At 32.3% G+C, this 25363-nt stretch overlaps 2 protein-coding genes across 2 annotated transcripts; both read right to left on the reverse strand.

Moving 5' to 3' along the window:
- Window positions 1-890: 890 nt before the first annotated feature.
- LOC115950947 (zinc finger BED domain-containing protein RICESLEEPER 1-like) lies at window positions 891-5956 on the reverse strand. Its single transcript, XM_031068230.1, has 2 exons — window positions 5886-5956; window positions 891-2923 (listed from the first exon to the last, which is right to left on the reverse strand). Exon 2 carries the CDS (start codon window positions 2919-2921, stop codon window positions 1170-1172), a length of 1752 nt encoding a protein of 583 aa, XP_030924090.1. The 5' UTR covers window positions 2922-2923; window positions 5886-5956; the 3' UTR covers window positions 891-1169.
- Window positions 5957-7595: 1639 nt separating this feature from the next.
- On the reverse strand, window positions 7596-9329 carry LOC115949862 (zinc finger BED domain-containing protein RICESLEEPER 2-like). Its single transcript, XM_031067130.1, has 2 exons — window positions 8883-9329; window positions 7596-8819 (listed from the first exon to the last, which is right to left on the reverse strand). The coding sequence occupies exons 1-2, from the start codon at window positions 9327-9329 to the stop codon at window positions 7596-7598; spliced, it is 1671 nt and encodes a 556-aa protein (XP_030922990.1).
- Window positions 9330-25363: the final 16034 nt, after the last annotated feature.

The following is a 25363-nucleotide window of genomic DNA, read 5'->3' on the forward strand; positions in this document are numbered from 1 at the left end:
GAGAGAGAGAGAGAGAGATCCTTGTAAAACGAGCTGTCGTTTGGTTTTGCGCGGGGAAAAAAAAATCATGGGGTCACTATTGCGTTCCACGTGGCCTCAATATTAGATCGGACGATTGAGGGTTTTATTAGTGATGGCCACGACCCACGAGTTTTCATTGACAAATGAGTTACAGTTTTGTTAATGGGCTTTTCATGTTGATTAACCAAACTAAGATCCAATATAGCCCAGAATAAAAATTCGATTTGTTGATAGTAGTGAGAAGTAAATTAATTGTGGTTGTATTTTGATTTTTGCTAAGTTATGTTGATTAACCAAACTGCGATCCAATATAGTGCAAGAATGATTCAATTTGATGATAATATTGTTAGTATAATAGTTACGTACTTACATGATCAAATTCTCTCTTTCCTAACCAATTAAACTTTTAAAGCAATTGATTGTACTAGATTTTAAATGATAATACTCTCCAAGTCTTTTGCATTGGGTTTGTATTGGATTTTCCAGCCGAAATACTTTATAATTCAGCTTCTTAATTAATACACACTAACTTTTTGAACAGAAAAACCAATGCATTAATGGTTTAAAGAACCAAAAATTCTAGGATCACAAACTTTCACACATTTTGCCACAACTATTCTATGTGGCGGATTATGATTGGTGGAAAAAACGTGATGAGTCCATGTAAAAGTAATAGACAACCGATCACAGTCTGTTACATAAAATAATTGTGGAAAATAATATAATAAAAGTGATCTTAAAATAACTTTTCTAGACTTCTAGCACACTGTCAATATTTGTTGGGAGAATAAATAGGAAACAAGAAAAATACCAACAACATTGTAAACTTATGCAGAGTAATGAAATTTGACAACAGCAGAAGTAAAAAAAGCTCATAAAATACTTGACTTGAGTAACGTGAATCTTCAGCATATTACAGTTGCTCTACCAAATCATTCTGAGTCACTTAGAACATAACAAATAGCTGACATTACACTAGCAGGACACAACTGTGGACTACACAATAAGGCATTCTTTACTGAGGAAGCCATCACCCTTAAAGTAGTATAATATGCATTCACTAAAGTAACTAGGCATATTAAGTAAACCTTTCAGCAAAAGTAACACAAAAAGTATGAGCCACAAGAACCAACAAAATGCACCCAATTCTAAATTAATTCATCTACCAATTTGATGTCTTCCAGCATTTCCCCAAACCCCAGAGAAGATTCAGCCATGGATTTGAGTTCATTAGGGACCCAACTCTGAGTACACATTATGGCATTTATCAAGTCTGGTTTGAAGGAAGCATAACGTCGTGGACTGATTCCTCTTTCCATGGTAAAAAATTCATCTCTGGAAGTAACAACAGACACAGGAACTGACAAATAATCACGAGCAATCCTGGAAAGGATAGGATATCTTGGGCTTGCAGCTCTCCACCAACTCAAAATGTTAAAATCCTGGGTCCAAGGCAAGACAGGTTCTTCCAAATACAAATCTAGCTCCGACTTCAGAGGTTGATTAGTAGATTCAATGAACTGCTGGTAATCTTGTAACCGCTTAGAAGCATCAGAACTAAGGCACCCCCGCTTAACTGGCCTGGGAGTCTCAATTTCTGAATTAGAATAAGTACGATTGCTCACAGGATTCTCATTAGTGGGAAATCGGGTATTATAATCATCATAGAGACTGCGAATGGCCATAAGTACGGTAGAAACTTCAGTGTTGCCATCTTTACCACCGTATTTTGAGGACGAGAACTCAAAGTACGTTATCTTATACCGAGGATCCATCACTGTAGCAATTGCCAATACCAAGAACATTTTTTTCCAATACTTCTCAAACCTCTTATGCATTTCTGTAGCCACATCTCTAGTAAGACTGTCTGAAGAATTAGTCTCCTTGGTCAAAGTAGCCCGTACCTCTTGAAGATTCTGAAAATAGATGCCTGCCGTTGAATCTTTTGTTTCAAAGACAGCTTTTGCTGCATTATATAAGCACTCCAAGAGTTTACAAATGCCTTCAACTTTCTTCCACTCATCAGCAGATGGCTTGTCCCGGTCATACTCTTCTTTGAACTCTTCCTTAGCCTCACGCTCTAAAGCCATCTTTAGCCTGTCATATACTGCATCCCACCTACTGCCACTGGATGGTTTCCCAAAGTACATTAGAAAATCAAATCTGTGAATTGTCATCTGTATCACTTCAAATGCATCCTGCACCATACGTTTGAAAATGTCAGCACAGCAATACAGACGAAATCGCTGACCATTAAATTGGAGCTTCTTTGTCTCTTGGACATAATCTTTGATCTCATCAATCTCTTTGTTTTCTACTGAGCCAGTTAGAAATGTAATATTGGCTATCTTGTTCCCAATGTCCCAGTCTTTCAGAACCTTCAAAATGGCTTCAACAATGCAATCATCGCCCACTTCACTTATACGATGAAAATTGAGAACCAAATTCATTAAATTCCAATCTTTATCAATAAAATGGGCTTTTAGGCACATATACTCACAAAACTTTCGACAACTCAGTATATCTACTGAGAGGCTAATCTGCCCATCAAGATTTCTCAATAATGGTTTAAGATTCCCTTTTATGTCCTCATAAAATTTGAAGCATTCATCTTGTACAGACGCAAAACGCACTCTCTTAAATACAGGATTACTGCGACACAATGTCTGCATTAACAACCCCCTTCGAGGCAGCACATCTGTAGTGCATGTCAAAACTGCAAGATACCGGCTTGCATTTCTTTGCTCAGAATCATAATCGTAACCATTAACACTGTTTTTATCATCTGAAGAGGATCCATGAGTGTTACCATGACCACTACCATGGTCAAATTCATGACCACAAGCATCACTGTCTCTTTCAACATCATTAGTCTGATAATTTTCATTATCTGCCTCCATATCTAACAAGCAAGTAAAACAACAGTTAATGATAAACACTGATTCAATATGGATCTAAGAAACAACAAATCTCAATTTCTGAATCTTAATGAAGAGGAAAAGAAATACACAAACCACTTTGGAAACCTTAAGGTTGAACACAAGTACCCAATGGATCTTGAACACACGACCTCACCCTCCCCTAGAATTTATAAGGGGAGGAGGTGCTAGTTGAGCAAGAGTTCATTGGCAAGAACAATTAATAGCATAAATTCCCTTATAATTTTGACAATAGATGATGGATTAAACTCTTCACTCATGTTTGGATTTGAGGATTTAAAACCAAGGATTGGAAGTCCAATTGCTAGTATAAATTCTTTGATGTAAATTTAACAACACAAAGAGATTTGAGCTTTAGAGATTTTGCCCAAACAAAAACACCCATGAAATTATAGATTTGAAATAACTTCTTCCACCTTATCATTTCAAATCCACATATTAATGCAACTTAAATCCATCCATAAATTTCATTAATGAAAAACATTTGCTAGTGATAAATTATCAGTTGTTCCAAAAGCTTGAACAATTAGGAAATAATGAATTTAATCACTTAACCAATATTCTAACAACTATTTCATACTTTATACAAGTCATTTAAACTAAATTGGTAATCCAAAATGTTTCTCTTTAAATACCTCTATCCAAATGTGCCGTTGAGGATTTTCATTCAACAAAACACTTCTGACATATGGATTTGAAATGATATCATTACATTTTATCATTTCAAATCCACATAAGTAAAATACAAAAGCACACATGAATTTCATCAATAGAACAAATTGTCCTTTCATAGTTCATTCTCTATTTATCTCATTCGACCAAAAATCAAATCCAAATACAACTCCTTCACTTCAAACACTACCAACCAAAAGAACCATAAAAATTCTTGATTAAGGAGCAATGTTGATACAAATTGAAACAACATGTTCAAATTAAGACGGGTTTAGATGACAATCTCTTCTTCAAGAAATATCCCACAGGCACGATTGTTCTACACCATCTTTTCACATAAGGGTGGATCCCATTTATGAAAGCCACATGCGGGAATTGGGATCCATCCTTATTTAAGAGAAATGTGTAGTACACTAGCTACGCTGAATAATTTCAACTCTAACAAAATCCAAAAAGTTCCACTCTTCTGCTACATTTTTAGTAGCTAAACAAATATATAACTAACTGAAAAAAGTGAGGGGCCAAAAAAAAAAAAAAAAAGGCATACACCAAAAAACTCATAATCGTAAGTATGTTTGAACTTTTATATAACAATCTATATCCCATTTAGCGTCTACAAACAAAAATGCAGAGAGAGAATAAAAAAACTCCTAAATCTGAACTGAATAAAAGAAAATTTCTTATCATTAATAAAGAACCAATAATCATACACTAACAAGTAAAGTTATTTTGATCCTAAATGACGTATTCTTTTTAAAGTAATTTAATGTTGCATACAGACACTATCCATTTGAAACAAAAAATCACAATCAGCAAGTGAAGACAGAAGACCAATCCTGGTTTGTGGGAAGAGTACATGTAATTGGTTTGATGGGACGGAAAGATTGTAAATCAAAATAGAGTACCATAAATACGTACTCTCTTCTCTCATATGAATATATAGTGAGTCTCACTAATTAAATTCATGGTACACATTAATGGTATTCCGGGAGTACCTAATAATTTTCCTAGAACCAGAAACCTTAAATAATATAATGAGAAATAAATATACCACTACCAATTGAATTTTAACATGTAGAAAATGAAATAAAATAAATTTAAATAATGGCAGATGGATGGAAAACAATATTAATATCTTTCAAATTTTCAGAAACTAAATTGCAACTTTTAATTTTGAGTGACCAAAATTGAACTTGAACAAATTTTAGGGATGAAAAACGCATTTTAGGCGAAGTTGTAATTAAAAAACTCTAGCAACATACACGTGTGCCTTTGTTTAATATGGCTTAAAAATGAAATTAAGCCAGTTTATTCTCCTAAGTACAACATTTTAAAATATCAGTTTTGTCCAGCTAAAGTTCAGTCAAATCCCAACTTATTTTCAGCTCGCCAAAATAAATTATTCCAAACATAAACTACATGTCTTGAAAACACAAGGGTCTTTTTGTTTTTATTTTTTTTAATATATTAAAGAAGAATTTGACATTTCTTATGAACCAAAGGATTGTGATCTGTGTTAGAGAGAGTGGCTCATATTCTAAATTTCTTTGAAAGAGCTATAAATTAATTGTAAACCCTTTATTTTTTGATAGTGAATTTTTAAGCTGCAGTGTAGGCACACAGCCGAACCACTTAAATCTGTGTGTTGTTTTTCTCTATATGTGCACTAACCTTGTTAAGATCTGAATATTCAATGCTCTATTTTGTTAAGGGTCCTATTAACAGTACCCTTAGGAAAATTATTAATAAACCAGAAGATTTTGACTCCATTTTCATGATAAATATAAAAATCGTCAAAAAATTATTTGCTCTTTTCTTTTCCCATAAAAAGTTTCCAAAATTATTTCCTAAATTAATACATTTAGACATCCGTTAACTTTTCCCTTTTGTTAACTACAATATCTTTGAAGAATAGGAAAAGAAAGAATAAAACTTCTACTTCAGTACTAAGAAATATTAGCACCAAATTATGAAGGGCTTCAAATAAAAAATTTCCTTTTTTTTCCCAAAAAAAAAAAAAATCAAACCTTAATCATCATCCAAATAATGCACCATATTAAAGCAAAACTTTACGCACGTTAGCATAAGATATATGGTTTCATCTCATCATCAGAGCAATATTTAACTAACAAACATAGAAACTTCATGTTTTACTACTACTTTCTTATTTGATTTCTTTATTTTTTTTCTCTGCAACCAAACAGAATCTCTTTTAAAATAATGAAACGACATTGAGATTAATGCATGATATACCTGGTGTCGTCTTTTGAGAGTGTCTAAGAAAAGAGCCTCTGCTTCACAGCTCAGAATTTTTTTTTTTTTTTGGGTTATGTGATCATGTTGTATTCTTTCATCTTTGATTCATTTATAACGAAAAAGGAAGTAAGAGAGAAAGAGAGAGAGAGAGAGAGCTCCTTGTAAAACGAGCTGTCGTTTGGTTTTGCGCGGGAAAAAAAATAATGAAGGGTCACTAATTGCGTTCCATGTGGCCTCAATATCAAATCGGACGGTTGCGGGTTTTATTAGTGATGGCCACGAGTTACAGTTTTGTTAATGGGATTTTTATGTTAATTAATCAAACTAAGATCCAATATAGCTCAGAATAAAGATTCAATTTGATGTAGTAATGAGAAGTAAATTAATTTTGGTTGTATTTTGATTTTTGCTAAGTTATGTTGATAAACAAAACTACAATCTAATATAGTGCAAGAATGATTCAATTTGATAATAATATTGTAAGTATAATGGCTACATGATCAAATTCTCTCTTTCTTTATTACTTGAACTTTTAGAACAATTAATAATTTATCATAGCATCAAAACATATGATCTTGAGCTTGAATTTTGAATCCTAAGCTATGAACAACATTCATTTATTAATAATTCTTTTTCACGGTCAAAAAGTAATGACTTTCTTTTAAGAGTAGAAGAGAGTTAAATCTCATTTCTTTACCATCTTCAAGACACCAATTTTTATTTGTGTGTGTTCCGTGGTCTTATTTGAGAACAAGAGATTTAACCAATAATAACAAATAAGTTAATTGGAAAATGAGGAGTACCATGTCATCAAAGTATTGAGGCATACATTGATTGAAATACCTGCTCCTTTACATTTGCAACAATATTGTGAAGATAATTACCTAGTCTATAACAACTCCAATGATCTTGGAATGAGTATAAAAAGAATAGCAAGGCTCAAGATTCAGGGTTCTATAATTCAACATCTAAAATATTTTTAATCCTAGGTATAAAGCCTAGAATTTTGAATGATAATACTCTCCCAAGTCTTTTGCATTGGAGTTTCCAGCCGGAATATTTTATAATTCACCTTTTTAATAATGGGAAATGTTAAATGATATTCTTAGGGCAATGGTTAACAATCCATTTAAAGAAAGTTTTTATGAGAAAAGAAGAAAAAATAATTAATATTTTGACAGCTTTTTCTATTTTCCATAAAAGTGATATCAAAACTTTCTTAAAATGAATTGTTAATCATTGTTCTAAGGGCATCCGTTAGCATGACCCTTTAATTATTACACACTAACTTATTGTCTGGCACACTGAATATTTGTTGGGAGAATAAATAAAAAACAGGGAAGAATACCAACGACATTGTGAACTTACGCAGAGTTAATGAAGTTTCACAAAAGCAGAAGTAAAAAAGTACTTTTAAAATGCTAGACTTTAGCATCGTGAATCTTCAGCATATTACAGTTGCTATAACAAATCATTCTGAGTCACTTAGTAAGAACAGAACTAATAGCTGACATGACACTAGCAAGACACAACTGTGGACTACAAAATAAGGCATTCTTTACTGAGGAAGCCATCACTCTTTAAAGTAGTATAATATGCATTCACTAAAGTAACTAGGCATATTAAGTAACCTTTCAGCAAAAGAGAGACACACGAAGTCTTAACACAAAAAGTATGAGGCATGAGAACCAACAAAATGCACTCATTCTAAATTAAATCATCTACCAATTCCATGTCTTCCAGCATATCCCCCAACCCCAGAGAAGATTCAGTCAATGATTTGACTTCAGCAGGGAACCAACTCTGAGTACACATTATGGCATTTATCAAGTCTGGTTTTAAGGAAGCATAACGTCGTCGACTGATTCCTCTTTCCATGGTAAATAATTCATCTAGGGAAGTAACAACAGACACAGGAACTGACAAATAATCACGAGCAATCCTGGAATGGACAGGATACCTTGGGCTTGCAGCTCTCCACCAACTCAATATATTAAAATCCTGGGTCCATGGCAAGACAGGTTCTTCCAAATACAAATCTAACTCTGACTTCAGAGGTTGATTAGTAGATTCAATGAATTGCTTGTAATCTTTTAACCGATTAGAAGCATCAGAACTAAGGGACCTTTGCTTAACTGGCCTGGGAGTCTCACTTTCTGAATCAGAAGAAGTAGAATTGCTCACAGGATTCTCATTAATGGGAAATCGGGTATTATAATCATCATAGAGACTGCGAACAGCGATAAGCACGGTAGAAACTTCAGCCTTGCTATCATTACCACCATATTTTGAGGATGAGAACTCAAAGTAAGATATCTTATACCGAGGATCCATCACTGTAGCAATTGCCAACACTAAGAACATTTTCTTCCAATACTTCTCAATCCTCTCATGCATTTCAGCAGCCACATCTCTAATAAAACTGTCTGAAGAATTAGTCTCCTTCGTCAAAGTTGCCCGTACCTCTTGTAGATTCTGAAGATAGATGCCAGCCATTGAATCTTTTGTTTCGAATACAGCTTTTGCTGCATTATATAAGCTCTCTAAGAGTTTACAAATGCCTTCAACTTTCTTCCACTCATCAGCAGATGGCTTGTCCCAGTCATCCTCTTCTTTGAACTCTTCCTTAGCCTCACTCTCTAAAGCCATCTTTAGCCTGTCATATACAAAATCCCACCTATTGGATGGTTTCCCAAAGTACATTAGTCTATCAATTATGTGAATCGTCCTCCATATCACTTCAAATGCATCCTGCACCATACGTTTGAAAATGTCAGCACAGCAATACAGACGAAATGGCTGACCATTAAATTGAAGCTTCTTCGTCTCTTGAACATAATCTTTGACCTCATCAATCTGTTTGTCATCTACTGAGCCAGTTGGAAATGTAATATAGGCTATCTTGTTCCCAATGTCCCAGTCTTTCAGAGCCTTCAAAGTGGCTTCAACGATTTAATCATCCTCCAATTCACTTATACGACGAAAATTGAGAACCCAATTCATCAAATTCCAATCTTCATCAATAAAATGGGCTTTCAGGCACATATACTCAGAAAACTTTCGACAACTCAATATATCAACTGAGAGGCTAATATGCCCATCAAAATTTCTCAATAATGGTTTAAGATTCTCTTTTATTTCCTCATAAAGTTTCAAGCAGTCATCTTGAACAGAGGCAAAACACACTCGCTTAAATACTGGATTACTGTGACACAATGTCTGCATAAAAAACCCTTTTCGAGGCAGCACATTTATAGTGCATGTCAAAGCTGCAAGATACTGGCTAGCATTTCTTTGCTCAAAATCATAATCGTAATCATTAACACTATGTTCAACATCTGAAGAGCCTTTATGAGAGTTAACATGATCACTGCCCTGGTCAAATTCATCATCGTCTCTTTCAACATCATTAATCTGATAATTTTCATTATCTGCCTCCATATCTAACAAGCAAGCAAAACAACAGTTAATGACAGAAAACCATCAATTCAACACTAGTTCAATAAGGATCAAAGAAACAACAAATCTCAGTATCTGAATCTTAATGAAGAGGATAAGAAATACACAAACCACTTTGGAATCCTTAAGGTTGCATGCACACACCCAATGGATCTTCAACACACGACCTCACCCTCCCCTAGAATATGTGAGGGTAGGAGGTTCTGGTTGAGCAAGAGCTCATTGGCCAGAACAATTCCTACCATAAATTCCCTTATTATTTTGACAATAGATGATAGATTAAACTCTTCGCTCATATTTAGATTTGACGATTTAAACTCAAGGGATTTGAAGTCCAAATGCTAGTATAAATTCTTTGATGTAAATTTACAACACACAAAGATTTGAACTTTAGAGATTTTGCTCAAACAAAAACACCTGTTAAATTATAGGTTTGAAATAACTTCTTCCACCTTATCATTTCAAATCCACATATTAATAAAACTTAATCCATCCATAAATTTCGTTAATGAAAAAGATTTGCTATTGATAAATTATTAGTTTTCCTAAAAGCTTAAACAATTAAGAAATTGCCAATTTAATCACTTAACCAATATTCTAACAACTACTTCATACTTTATTCAAGTCATTTAAACTAAAATTTGAAATCCAAATTCTTTCTCTTTAAAAAGCACTATCCAAATGTGCCATTGAGGATTTTCATTCAACAAAAATTACTCTAATATATGAATTTGAAATGATTTCTTTGCATTTTATCATTTCAAATCCACATATAAAGTAGATTCAATACCATACATGAATTTCATCGATAGAAAAAATTGCCCTTTCATAGTTCATACTCTATTTATCTCATTCAAACAAAAATCAAATTCAAATACAAATACTTCACTTCAAACACTTCCAACCAAAATAACCATAAAAATTATTGATTAAGGAGCAATGTTGATGCAAATTGAGACAACAAAATGGTCTAATTAAGACAGGTTTGAATGGCAATTCTCTTCTTTATGAAATTACCCTGTAGACTCAATTGTTCTTCACCATCATTTCACATAAGGGCGGATCCCAATTTCCAAAAACCACATGTGGGAATTGGGAACTATCTCTATTTAAGAGAAATGTATAATACACTGGCTACACTGAATAATTTATAATTCTAACAAAATCCAAAAAGCTGCACACTTCTCTACATTTTTTATTAGCTAAACAAAAAGCACAACAACTAACTGAAAAAAGAGGGAAAAAAAGTAATGCTAGTTTTTTTTTTAGGAAGAAGTAATGCTAGTTAATGACAAGTAATTACTGGTTCTAATCTGGGCCTACTACAATTTTTTTTTTTGGCCTAGTAACAGCCAAATATAGGAATTCGAAGAAAAATAAAAAGAAACTCATAATCATAAGAGTATGTTTGAACTTTTATATATCAAAACCATTAAGGCCTGTTTGGTACTAGCGTTTAAATAATAATTTTCAGTTTTTTGTGAGTAGAAAAGTGCGTAGAAATAAGTGTAATGTTGTTTAAAAACTGAAAACGTGTTTTTGAAATGGTGTAATAAAGCGTCTACAAATAAAAAAGCATAGAGAAGAGAGAGAGAGAAAAAAAAAACTTAAATCTGAACTTAAAAACAAAAGAAAATTTGTTATCGTTGATAAAGAACTAATAATAATATACTAACAAGTAGAGTTATTTTGATCCTAAAAATGACAGTTTTTTTTTTTGGAATGAAATTTAATGTTACATACAGATACTATACATTTGCTAAGGAACCAAAAAAGCAAAATTAGCAAGTGAAAGACAGAGAACCAAACCTGGTTCGTGGGAAGAGTACATGCAATTGGTTTGATGAGAAACAAAGATTGTAACTCAAAATATTAGGTTTGTTTGGTACACTCTTCACTCTTCAGAACCAGAACCTTAAATAATGTAATGAGTAAATGTTTTTTATTATTATTATTCTATACTACTATTTAAGGAGTTTCCCCTGTTTGGATTCCACTTTTTTCATGTCTAAGATACCCTCGTCATACCCACTTACAAGTTTTCAACTACCGAGGATAGATATGTAAATTAAAACTCCTACACTTTAAAACCACAAACTCACGTACGCTTTACAGTTTCTATCTCACTTTCTCTCTCTCATTCTTCTTCAAATTAAAGACATTTAGTTTAGCTCTACATCATCTTCTCTTTTTCTTCATATTAAAGATATTTACTGTCAAAGGCTTCAACAAATTTTCAGGTTCTATCTTTTGCAAGTTCCTCTTTGTTTTCTTTTCTTTTGTTTATGATTGACTTTCTTTAAGTTCTGCTTTTTTTTTTCTTATATGTATCACGTTAACTCTTTTTTTTTTTTTTCCCCCTTCTTCTTTATTTTAAAATATAATTTTGAAATAAATGGTTCCTTCATATACTCCACTATTGTACTTCTTAATGAATTTGTCATTTCATGTTGTATGTATTGTGATCCAAAGACAGGGCTGTCTTATGCTACAAAAGAAGTATTCAAAATCATTCTCCAACAGTTAAACAGTATGACTTCCCTTACCTCTTTTAATAGCCTTTGTTTACATTTTAAGAAATTATAACCATGATCACCTCATGAATAGATAGTGAGTTTTTTTTAAAAAAAATAAGGTCAACAATGTCCATCACTCTCTTATTAGGTTTTTAATTTTATTATTTCTTAAAAAAAAAAAAAAGGTTTTTCATTTTATCAAAAGGTTAACCACAATTATCTATTTCTAACTGCATTTGCACTAAATACATCCAACTTTATCAAAAGGTTAATCACAATCATCTACACGTCTATCACTACTAAACAGCTACTAAATTTTTTTATTTAGAATGATTTTTTTTTAATTTGTGTAACTTTTATGTATATCTAAATTATCCAATTAAAGTTGTCTACATCTCAAAAAAAAAAAAAAAAAAGGGTTATCCATCTCAAATTTATGGGCCCACATGCATTTGGTCATCAGGTGGGTTCAAGAAAAAAGAAAAAATCGTCAATACCAACGTGCATGTTATTAAAGAGAAGTTGTAAATTTTAAATTTAATAGTAAAGCAGTTTCTTAGGAGTAAAACATGGGAGAGTGGACTGCAAACAATTTGTTAGGAGTAAAATGTGGGAGTGGAATTCAAACGTGTTAAGGTTTTTTTTTTTTTTTTTTTTTGAATTTGGAAAAAAAAAGGGTCGGCCAGAGTATTTTTTATTTATTTATTTTTTTTACAAAAAGTGGGATTTTTTTTTTCAAAATAAAAATGTGGTAGATAATTTTTTGTTAAAAAAAATTATAACCATAAAAAAAAATACGTTTATGATTATCCGAAAACGTGGTATTGATGATTATCACTACCAACATTTTCGGATAACTATTATTTTATTCAAATGTTTGCTTTATTCTATTTCTTTTTTTTTTTTTTTTGGGAGAAGAATTTTATATTTTCTATTTCTATTTGAATTCAAATATTTCAAACACAAACTCTAACAAACTTAAGCTATTATCTTTAACAACATATACATTCAAACGTTGGTTGGTTAATTAAAGTTTTTTTTTTTTAAAAAAAAATACTTGGTTTAACCCTAATTCTTTTATTTCTCTCAGGTTCACGTACGCACAAACTTTTTGGATTGCATTGAGGAGTCATTGGAATGGAATATTAGATAAGTTCGGGTGAAAGACTTTACAAGAATTATTATATGTATTAAACCTCACATAAAGTGGTTGTTATCTAAGAAACTGTTGTAAAAAAATTTCTTTTGTAACAGAAACTATATTTCTTTTGTATACAATTAACGTGTATCTCTTGCCATAAAATTTTCAAATTAAGCTTTTATTTACTTATGTTATGGATGTGTAGTAAATGACTAAATTTTAGGATTAAAAATACTACATTTTACGAATAGACAAAAAATGATAACTGTCATACATAAAATTTGAAAAAAAATAAAAATAAAAAACAACAACACCAAAAACGTAAAAAAAAAAAAAAAAAAAAAAAAAAGAAGAAGAATGAAAACTTGAGATGTTTAACGTGGGATAGAAAGTGGAAATTTTTTAAATAGTACATAGATAGAGAGAGAGAGAGAACATGAGAGACTTTACAAGAATGGAATATTAGATTTAAAATTTTTTTCCCTAAAATTTAGCATTTTATTTTATTTCAAAATCAATTATGTTAGTGCCTAAATATAAGGATATGGAAGGAGAAATTATAGTAGTAGTTTTATTGTAGGAGTCTTTTTTTTCCAAAATATGGAAGAGATTAAAAAAATAAAAAAGGAAAACGTGAGATGCTAAAAAGTAGGATTTTTAAAATAGTAAATGGATAGATGTGTGTATATATATATTAAAAAAAAAAAAAAGACAAAGTACAAGATGTAAATACTTTGAATTTTCGAAAATGAGAAAACAATAAAAACGATTTCATTTTTCATTAAAAAAAACATATTATTTATTTCAAAAAGTAAATTAAAGATTAAATTAAGAGAGGAGTATATACTTAGTTTAATGCTTTGGTCTAAATTTAAAGTGCGATTTTGAGCAATAGTACATGACAAAAAATGATAACTGTCATATATAAAATTTGAAAAAAAAAAAAAAAAAACAACATCAACAACACCAAAAAGTTATTAAAAAAAAAAAAAGGAAAACTTCAGATGTTTAACGTGGGATAGAAAGTGGAAATTTTTAAAATAGTACATAGATAGAGAGAGAGAACGTGAGAGACTTTACAAGAATGGAATATTAGATTTAAAATTTTTTCCCTAAAATTTAGCATTTTATTTTCTTTCAAAATCAATTATGTTAGTGCCTAAATATAAGGATATGGAAGGCGAAATTATAGTAGTAGTTTTATTGTAGGAGTCTTTTTTTTCCAAAATATGGAAGAGATTAAAAAAGAAAAAAAAGAAAAGGAAATCGTGAGATGCTAAAAAGTAGGATTTTTAAAATAGTTCATGGATAGATGTATATAAATATATATATATATATATTAAAAAAAAAAAAAAACAAAGTACAAGATGTAAATACTTTGAATTTTCGAAAAAGAGAAAAACAGTAAAAATGATTATATTTTTCATTACCAAATAACGTATTATTTACTTCAAAAAGTAAATTAAAGATTAAGTTAAGAGAGGAGAATATACTTAGTTTAATGCTTTGGTCTAAATTTAAAGTGCGATTTTTTTAAATAGTACATGGAAAAGGTACTATTTAAATAATGGAGTGCATGATCAAGCAATATTGAACATGTAGGCCATTGATGAGTATTATGTGTAGTGAAATAATTTTTCATCACACCCCTAGACTTTTTTTTTTTTTTTGGTAATTGGAAAATGTAATAATCCAAAATTATAATAAATGTTCTAAATTAACTCTTACACGTTAGCCATCTATCAGTATGTCCCACGTAATTAAGGGTATTTTTTTTACGGATAATTAAGGGCACTTTAGTAAAGAAGAGATTAAAAAAGTTTTAACATAAAACAACAATATTTTTCTTTTCAGACTTCAACGCCTCTTTGTATATTTGTTTGATATTATATTTATATCCGGTAAAGTAAGAAATTAAATGTACATTCAAATCCTTTAAATCATCACCTCCACAACTCTCAACTTCTAAACTCACTAAGCCACTTCTTCTCTCTCGTACACTTACACACAGACACATAAAGTTACAAACAGACACATTATTTTCTTATCCAAATTAACTAAAATGGCATGATTTTTTTTTTTTAAAGTGTGTGAAATGAGTACGAAAAATTTAATCTAATTTTAACTATAAATAAACTAGCCTCTGAACACGCGCTCACGCGCGTGCTCAGACGCTCTTCTATTTTTTGTGTAAACGTTAATTTAGAATATTTATTATAATTTGAGATTACTACATTTTTCAATCACAAAAAAATTTAGGGGTGTGATGAAAAAATTATTTCACTTGCAAACACATAATACTCATCACACCCCTATGTTTTTTTGTGATTGGAAAATGTAGTAATCTCAAATTATAATAAATATTCTAAATTAACGTTTACCCAAAAAATAGAAGAGCCTCTGAGCACGTGCGTGAGCGCGTGTTCAGAGGCTAGTTATTATTATTATTATTATTTTTTACGGGAATTGGAATCGACGTCTGTCGCTTTCTCTTTTGGGCGGGAAGGTCATTAGGGCTCTATAGCATTGTGATTTTTATTTTTTAACAATTGCTGATACGACTGTCGTTTTTACTTTTATTTTATTTTATTTTTTCATTATGACCTACTACAATTGTCATTTGTCCAATAATTTTTATTTTTTATTTTTTTTGAGAGAGTTTCAACCTATGAAACTTTCTAAATATATATATATATATATATATGATTGAAATTATTGAAATATGACACTTTTGAAACATATGATAAAATTATGATTGTAGTATTTGGATTCTCTTTCTATGAATGAATGAAGTTTGATTTTTTATTTATTTATTAAAATGAAGTTTGATTTTGGTTTCCAAAAAAAAATATATATATATATATATATCTTGTGTCATCTAATAAAAAACTTGGGATACACAAAACAAAACATTTAATAAATAATAAGGGCGACTTTCAAAAATAATTATAGTGAAAGCCCTATCTTTTAGAAAAGAAACAAATGAGGCATTCTAAAGCATGCCAGCTTGCATGCAAGCAAATGACTATTGGTAGTAATAAATAGCTCACTGGGCAATTATTGGTCCTTTAGGGAGTCTTTTTTATTTTATAAAGATTATTCATGTCCTTGTTTACGTTTCTGGTTGAAACAAATTATAACATTTCAGTTCTATATTTGTTCAAATACAATGCTTAGCTAATTTAATGAGTCTAACAAAAACAAAATTTCTTCCAACCTAACTATTTCCCCATTCATTACCCATGGGCCATTTCATCGCTCCATTGGAAATTCCTTTATTGAGTTTGTACTCCAGCCTGGTAGTTTCTATCGCTCCATCCCGAGCTTGGTGATTAAGATCTATTGTAATGACAATACTTTAGGGGAGATCCTTTGAAAAAATAGCTTGTTGCCTACTTGCACATGGATTCAGCAACAGTTTGAAAATGTTAACCTATTTGAAGCAATAGTCTCCTAATTGTTTGTGGCTGCTTGACACATGTTTTTATGTATAATTATCCTTTGTAATCACTTAATATAATTGCCTATTCATCTGCCTTGAGAATCGCCAGATTAATGCCACTTGTCATTTCCCTTTTTTTTTTCTTGATTTTGTGAGGATTGATTATCATTGCTCCTTCCACATGGCCTTACCGCATTCTGCCACATGTTCTATTAATAAATTTATTATTTGGCTTAACAAACATAATCTTTATCTTTGGTATAAGCTAACTTAGTCTCCAAAGGGTATTGTAACTTAGAACCTTTCCATTGATTGTATTAGATCTTAAACAATAATACTCTTAAAGTAATAAAATAAGTAGAAATGAAAAAAGAAAAAGAGAAAGATAACAATTAAGGAAGTAAAAGATAGTATGACTTCATAGAGTAGAATGGGGAAAAAAATTACGAAAGTAGAATAAGGGGAAAAAAATATAAATTGACAATCCCTAATTAATTTGTTGATGATTCATAAAAAGCCCATAATTTTGTGATTTAGTGTTTGTTGTGCTTCTTGTTGTTGTAATACTCGCAAAGTGTTTTGCATTGGGTTAGTATTGGAGTTTCCACTTTCCATTGAGAATAATTTGTAATTTCACCTTGTTAATTAATGCAACACTAACTCTTTTGAACAGAAACCAATTCACTGATATTTTCTTATCTAGCACACTGTTAGTATTTGTTGGGAGAACAAATAGGCAACAGGAAGGAATACCAACAACATTGTAATCCCAACTGCGGCAGAGTAGTGAAGTTTCACAAAATAAATGTCAAAAGAACTCTTTAAAATGCATGATTAGTATCATAAATCTTCAGCCTATTACAGTTGCTCGACCAAATCATTCTGAGTCAGTTAGAGGAGAACAAATAGCTGACTTAACACTAGCAGGACACTACTATGGACTACACACTAAGGCATTCTTTACTGAGGAAGCCGAAGATCGACCAATCTCTCCTTCAGTAGGACAACACGCATTTACTGAAGTAACTAGAGATATGAAGTCTAACCCTTCAACAAAAAAGAGAGATGAAGTTAACACAAAAAGTGTGAGCCACAAGAACCAACAAAATTCGTTCGTTCTAATTCTACAAATTCCATGTCTTCCAGCATTTCCTCATATCCCAGTGCAGAACCGATTATGGATTTGAATTCATCGGGGAACCAACTCCGAGTACACATTATGGCATTCATCAAGTCTGGTCTTAAGGAAGCATAACGTGGACTAATTTCTCTTTCAATGGTAAAAAATGCATCCATGGAAGTAGCAACAGAAATGGGAACTGGCAAATAATCACGAGCAATCCTGGAAAGGATAGGATACCTTGGGCTTGCAGCTCTCCACCAACTCAATATGTTAAAATCCTGGGTCCAAGGCAAGACAGGTTCTTCCAAATACATATCTAGTTCTGACTTCAGAGGTTGACTAGTAGATTCAATGAACTGCTGGTAATCTTGTAACTGGTTAGAACCATCATCAGAACTAAGACGCTCTCGCTTAACTTGCCTGGAGGACTCACCTCCTGAATCAGAAGAAGGATTACTCACAGGATTCTCAGTCTCAGGAAATTGGATACTATAATCATCATAAAGACTGCGAATGGCCATAACCACAGTAGAAACTTCAGTGGTGTCATCATCACCACCATATTTTGAGGATGAGAACTCAAAGTACGTAATCTTATACCGAGGATCCATCACTGTAGCAACTGCCAACACCAAGAACATAATCTTCCAATACTTCTCAAACTTCTTATGCATTTCTGCAGCCACAGCTCTAATAAAACTGTCTGATGAATTAGCTTCCTTGGTCAAAGTTGCCCTTACCTCTCGAAGATTCTGGAGATAGATGTTTGCCGATGCATCTTTTGTTTCAAAAAGAGCTTTCGCTGCATTATATAAGCTCTCTAAGAGTTTACAAATTCCTTCAACTTTCTTCCACTCATCGGCAGATGGCTTGTCCCAGTCGTTATACTCTTTCTTTGCCAAATTCTTCTTTCTCCTCAAAAGCCGTCTTTAGCCTGTCATATGTAGTATCCCACAGATACGATGGTTTCCCAAAGTACATTAGGTCATCAATTGTGGAAATTGTCCCCGCTATTGCTTCAAATGCACCCTGCACCATACGTTTGAAAATATCAGCACAGCAATACAGACGAAATAGCTGACCATTAAATTGGAGCTTCTTCGCCTCTTGGACATAATCTTTGACCTCATCAATCCCTTCATAATTTAGAAATGTAATATTGGCTATCTTGTTCCCAATGTCCCAGCCTTTTAGAGCCTTCAAAATAGCTCCAACAAGGCAATCATCCCCCCACGATGCATTTATACGACGAAAATTGAGAACCCAATTCCTCAAATTCCAATCTTCAGCAATAAAATGGGCTTTTAGGCACATGTACTCATAACCCTTTCGACATCTCAGTATATCTACTGAGAGGCCAATCTGCCCATCAAATTTTATCAATACTTGTTCAGTATACTCTTTCATTTCCTCGTAAAGTTTCAAGCAGTCATCTTGTACAGAATCAAAACTCACTCTCTTAAATACTGGATCACTGATCTGCAACATATTCATGAACATCCCCTCTAGAGGCAACACATTTCTAGTGCATGTCAAAAGTCCAAGAAACTGGCTAGCATTTCTTTGCTCAAAATCAAAATCATCATCATCATCATCATTAACGCTACTTTCACCATCCGAAGAGCATCCATGAGAATCACCCTGATCACTACCATGGTCACATTCATCACCACAAGCATCACCGTCACTTTCAACATCGTTGGTCTGATAATTTTCATGATCTGCCTCCATATCTAACAAGCAAAACAACAATTAATGATAGAACATCTCATCAATTCAAACACTAGTTCACTCAGGATCAGAGAACTAAAAAATTTCAATATCCGAATCTTAATGAAGAGGAAAAGAAATACACTGACCAATTTGAAAACCTTAAGGTTGCATTTGGACTTATGACTAGTGTTTGGATTTTGGCAAAATGGTCTAATTAAGACAGTTTAGACTTAAATACACATTCCCCTATATGAATTTTGACAATAGATGATGGATTAGACTCTTGGGTTGCATTTGGATTTGAGGATTTAAAATCAAGATATTTTTAAAGCAATTGCTAGTATAAACTGTTTGATATAAATTTATCAACACATGAAGCCTTAAGCTTTAGAGATTTTGTTCAAACAAAAACTCTTGTGATATCATGAATTTGAAATGACTTCTTACTCGTTATCATTTCAAATTTGCATATTAGTAAAACTTAAATCCATCCATGAATTTTAGTAATGGAATTTTTTTGCTATTTCATACCCTGTCATTTAAACTTCTTCTCAAAAAAAAAAAAAAAAAAAAAAAAAATTTAATTTGAAATTTAAAACCCAAATCCTTATCTTAAAATACCAATCATTAAAGATTTTTCATTCAACAAAAACACTTATGACACATGGATTTAAGCCAGGGGCGGAGTCGGGGGGGGGGGGGTCAAGATGGGGCACTTGCCCCCCTGACCTGCCCAAAATTTTTCTTTTTTTATGTGTGTAATAGTAAAAGGTGGAGATTTAATTGAAACTGTGATAAGTAGTGCGTGAGTAATTGAGCTATATTGAAAATCTCTTCAGTTACATGTTTCAAAATAAGATTGTAAAGTGCAGAGCCACAGTAAACAACCACATACATTCTTTTTTTCTTTGTGGGTATATATATCTCCCTATCTTTTTGAAAAGTCAAATTCAATTGATATATCATATATCTTCATATCTTTTTTTACTTTATCAATATTTTTTAAAGTTCAAAATTTATAAAAATAAACTTAAATAAAGAAGAAAAAGTCTTAATTGAAGAGACGAAAATAGCACCCAAAAAAAAAGTTTCCTTTCAAAAGTATTAAGATATAAAATTTGGAAACAATTAAATGACAAATTCCATAAAATATATTAGGGGATTATTTTATTCACTATATATTTAAAAAAAAAAAAAAACTAATAAACTATACACAATATAATGATATGCAATGATTTTAGGGGATCTTTCAATATTGAATGATCACTTACTATTCATATTATTGGCATTTAATTGTCAAGTTTGGTTAATATTGTGTATATATGATGCATATGTTGTATGCTACATACACAATATGTATTTGTTTATAGAGACACATGTATATTAGTTATAAATTTTGCCCCCCCCTAAAGTCTAATCCTAGCTCCGCCACTGATTTAATCACTTCAAATTTACAAATAAGCAAATAAAATCCATACATGAATTTCATCAATAAATAGGGGGGGGGGGAAAATGTGTTTTAACTGCTCATGAGTCATTTAACCCAAAACTCAAATCCAAGTCTTTCACTTCAAATACTTCCATCCAAATAAACCATAAAAAATTTCTTAAAGAAGCAATATTGATACAGAATGAAACAACAAAATCTAAGAAGTTCCACTCTTCTCCTACATATTTCAGGAGCGAAACAAAAAGCATAACAACTAAAAAAAGGGCATAAACCAAAGAACTCGGAATGGTAGAATATGTTAGCCTTATAAGCATGCGATTAAATTATTAAATTTACTAAATCTCAATAGTTTAAACTTTTGAAAAAATTGAAAATTTAATACAATAAAAAAGTAGTGGGGTCTGGACAGTCTGTAATTTAACAGTTCGAGCATTTCTATAACAATAAATATATATACCATTTTGAGCCAAGTGAAAAATCCCTTAAATCTAAACTTTCTTATCATTGATAAAGACCCAATAATAATACCACACACATATATGTGTATATATTGAAGTAAAGAGTTGATGAAATTTTATGTTACATACAGACAATAGTTTTGCTTGCAAAGGAAGCAAAGTAAGCACAATCAACAAGTGAAGACAGAAGAAAAAGCCTGGTTTGTGGGCAGGGACGGAACCAGGATTCATACTTGGGGGGGGGGGGGCAAAGCTTAAAACCAAAAAAAAAATTTATGAAAATAAAAACTAACATCTATTTCATATTCAACAAAATACTACATACAAAATAAGTATTTCTTAAACATTTCATATTATAAAACACATCAACAAAGTATAATATACAAAATAAGTGTTTCTTATTTTATGTGTGATTTTTGTTTAGTCCATATTTATTTTTTTTATTTTGGTTTTGTAATTAAAGGGGCATGAATTTTATTTATTTATTTATTTTCTTGTAGGTCAATATCTAAATATTTTAGAGAAGGAGAGACAAATATATATATAAGGGCAAATCTTAATTTTTTTATCCTAATTTTTTTATTTTTTTTATTTTGAAGGGGGGGGCCCCTTTTGCATAGTGTAGGTCCGTCCCTGTTCGTGGGCAGAGGATATGGAACTGGTTTTGATGAGAAAAATGTAAGATTGTAAAATTATCTACTATTATATGCTTGTTTGATACTGCTCCGGACCATGTACTTGTAGGGTTATATAATTACGGGAAAATATTCTTTGGGATTTGGGAGCGAAATATATATTGTTTTATTTTATTTTTCCTTTTGCGTGGGAAGATTATTATTTTTTTTTTAGGATGCGCGGGAAGATCATTAGGGCTCCGCAATAGTTTGATACGACTGTTTTTTTTTTTTTCCCCAAAATTCTATGGCCACATAAAACACCACCACTTGTGCCAAAACTGTTCACCTGCCAGTGCTAGATTTTGAGTGGTGAAAAAAAGTTAGTTTGTATTTTAGAAAATGACACGTAATCAGTAATAATCTGACACATAAAATAATTGTGATAAAAATTGTGATATTTTATATGTTATTAATTTTTATTTTTCAAGTCATGTATGATTGTGATTTGTGAACCATCCGTATAAAGTCTAAAGTCTAAACCCTTTAGAAGAAAATAATAATTTTTGTTCTTTTTTTTGGTTAAGAGGAATAATATTAACAAAACTAAGCTCAAACAGAGCAACAGGACAGAGCCTATTCCAATACAAGCCATTGAAATCAAAATCTAACAAATTGGAAATGTCCATATAAGGACTTTCAAAAACAATAAACTCATCTTCTTGAAGGCCTCCCATCCTAGCTAAAGCATCCACACAACGGTTTGCTTCCTGGAAACAATGCTTGAAACGAATTTGAGGGATTTGCTGGATCAAGTGTCTACAATCATCTAAGAGAGCAGAAGCAAAGATATTAGAATACTTAGTGTTCGCAACAACATCCACAATAGACTTTGCATCCAACTCCACCTCTACTACTAATATGCTGCGATTAACACATAAATTAAGACCGTCTCTAAGAGCCCAGAGTTCAGAAAAAAAACTTGTTGTAATTCCTATTTTGCGAGCAAACCCAGCTACCCATCCACCCTCTTCATTGCGAATCAAACCCCCTCCCCCTGCCAATCCCGGATTTCCAAGGGAAGAGCCATTCGTGTTCAACTTCAACCAACTTGCTACAGGTTTAGACCATCGGATAGGCCTAACAATTCTAACAATGGGCTCCTTGGCTGGCGCAGCACAGAAGTTGTACTCAAAAGCCCTTTGGACTATTCCTTTGCCAAATGGGGGTTTGGCCCAAGACTCCTGAAGACCGTGTGATTCTTGCGCTTCCAGATTAACCAAACAGCAAAAAGAAATTGAATACTCCAGGGAATGTGCAGCTGACCTGTGAGTTTCTTGTTTGTACTATTGACTTTTAACCACTCCTGAATATCTCTTTCAAAGAAGTGATTGTCCACATCACGCACTCCCAATTGACTCCAAATATGCTTCACAACTTCGCAATCCCTTAGAGCATGCAATATGGACTCATTGGTTGAATGACACAGAGGGCAGGAGCTCTCAGGAACAATTCCCCTTGAAAGGAGACAATCTTTTACTCCTATACTATTATGCAAACAAAGCCAAACAAAGGATTGAATTCTGGGCAGGATCTTTACTTTCCAAATCTAGCTCCCCTCAAACTGAGCACCAATACCCACCCTAGTAGCTAACTTATAGGCAGACCCAATATTGAAAGTACCATGCTCTGAATCTATCCAAGTTAACTTATCCCCTCATCTCGACGCCAAAGCAACCGGAATTGCCTAAAGCTCAAGTTTTGTTGGATCCGGAAAAACAAAAGGAATTTTTGTCCAGTCCCATCCACCAACAAAGACAACATCCCTCACTCTCAGATCCATCGCTTCTGGGGTCAAGGGGCCCTGAATGGCTTGCCGGAGAGAGCCCATCTTAGTCCAGTTATCATTCCAAAGGCTAAGATTACTTTCCCTTCCAATGGTCCATCTAACTCTTTTTTGAAACACCTCAGCTCCCTTTTTCATTGCAGCCCACACCTTAGAGCAAGGCAATCTGTCTCTATTACTTGAATTAATTATTCTAGTGCTACAGTATTTACCTTTAAGCACTTGAGCCCATAAAGAACTTCCTTCTGCCTGATATCTCCAGTTAAGCTTTGCTAGAAGGGCCAAATTTCTTCCCTTAGCCGACTGGATCCCTAAGCCACTCTCCTCTTTAGTCTTAGTAACCTTTTCCCAGTTCACCCAATGAGTTTTTTTTGCCGTTTCCGAGGAACCCCAAAGAAAATTCCTATTTACTCTATCAATGCCCTCAGAGATTTTGCTAGGTAAATAAGCACATTGCATAAGTTTTAATGCTTGTTACTATTCTTCTTAATGCATGTGGATAGGGACATGAGAGTTTTAACACCTATCAATGCCCTCACATTGACAACTTATTATATTTTCTATAAAAATGACCCATCTTTTATTACATCCATCTCTTCAGCCTTAATATGATTTTTTTTTGCCCCTAGTTTTATTTTTTATTTTTTATTCCCTAACGTTGGTGTCTAGTGTTTTTCCAAGTACTTGACTATTCTTCTTAATGCTTGTTACTATTCTTCTTAATGCATGTTACTCTCGTCTTGAATATTAGTTAATTACAAGGAAGAATCCCTTAACTCTTGGGGTGACTCTAAGATATTGGCCACAAGTTTTCTTCTTGTGAAATGTTAATATGCCATAAAACTACTAATATTATCGAAAGTATTTGATTCTTTCCAAATTGTAATTTTATTTTTTGTCATTTTTATCAACTTAAATTTTAAAATATTAAGAATCTATTTCCTATAACACACTATCTTATGATATGAAGTGTGTATTTGGATTGCGGCAGCCCAAGGATGAACGCTCGTTTTGCGTTTTTTGGCTGGTCCCATGGCACTATTCATGGATCAGCCAACCCCCAACAAACGCAGCAACAGTGTTTTATGGTTTAAAAATTATTTTTCTACAATGTTTTCAGTAATAAGTTTTCAGTTTTCAGCAAATAAGCGGTATCCAAACACATCCGAAGTAGCTAGCTCCATGTCTCCATGTCTATGTTTAGAGATGATGGGAAATTTTCTTATAGATGTTGTAAAATTTGACGTGTGACAGACATTCCATATTATTTACTCTTTATAATTAAGCTAAAACACTAATGAGTTTCTTTTTAGTGTAAAAGTGTGTTTTGATTTCAAGTCCCTTGTTGGATGACCAAGATCTTCATAAGTTGAGCTAATTAGAATCCTCCACCCAAAAATTTAAAAAAAAAAAAAAAAACTTTGAACTTCCAGCTTCCAACCAATTCAATATGTTGAATGCAAGAAACAATTACAGTTTGAAGAGCTTATTCCATACATAATTAAAAAAAAAAAAAAAGTTATGAGGCTAATTGCTACAATATTCAACTTGCTCCTAGTGATTATGTAACCAGTTAGAATGGTTAGATTTTGTCTCAAATTTCTATTTTGAATTTATTTAGGTTTTTATGGCGCGAAAGAAGAGTCAATTCCTTGCCTCCTAAGGAAAGATATTATTTGTCCATCAAGAAAAGTATTACGTAAGATTTCCTTC

Source organism: Quercus lobata, chromosome 6 (assembly GCF_001633185.2).
Source record: "Quercus lobata isolate SW786 chromosome 6, ValleyOak3.0 Primary Assembly, whole genome shotgun sequence".
NCBI lineage: Eukaryota > Viridiplantae > Streptophyta > Magnoliopsida > Fagales > Fagaceae > Quercus > Quercus lobata.

What these genes read in the sequence shown, in the direction of transcription:
- LOC115950947 (XM_031068230.1), bottom strand. Translation starts at nt 2,921, where the DNA reads ATGGAGGCAGATAATGAAAATTATCAGACTAATGATGTTGAAAGAGAC.
- LOC115949862 (XM_031067130.1), bottom strand. Translation starts at nt 9,329, where the DNA reads ATGGAGGCAGATAATGAAAATTATCAGATTAATGATGTTGAAAGAGAC. An exon ending in ATTGGAATTTGATGAATTGG is followed by an intron (nt 8,820 to 8,882) that starts GTTCTCAATTTT and finishes GCCACTTTGAAG; the next exon opens with GCTCTGAAAGACTGGGACAT.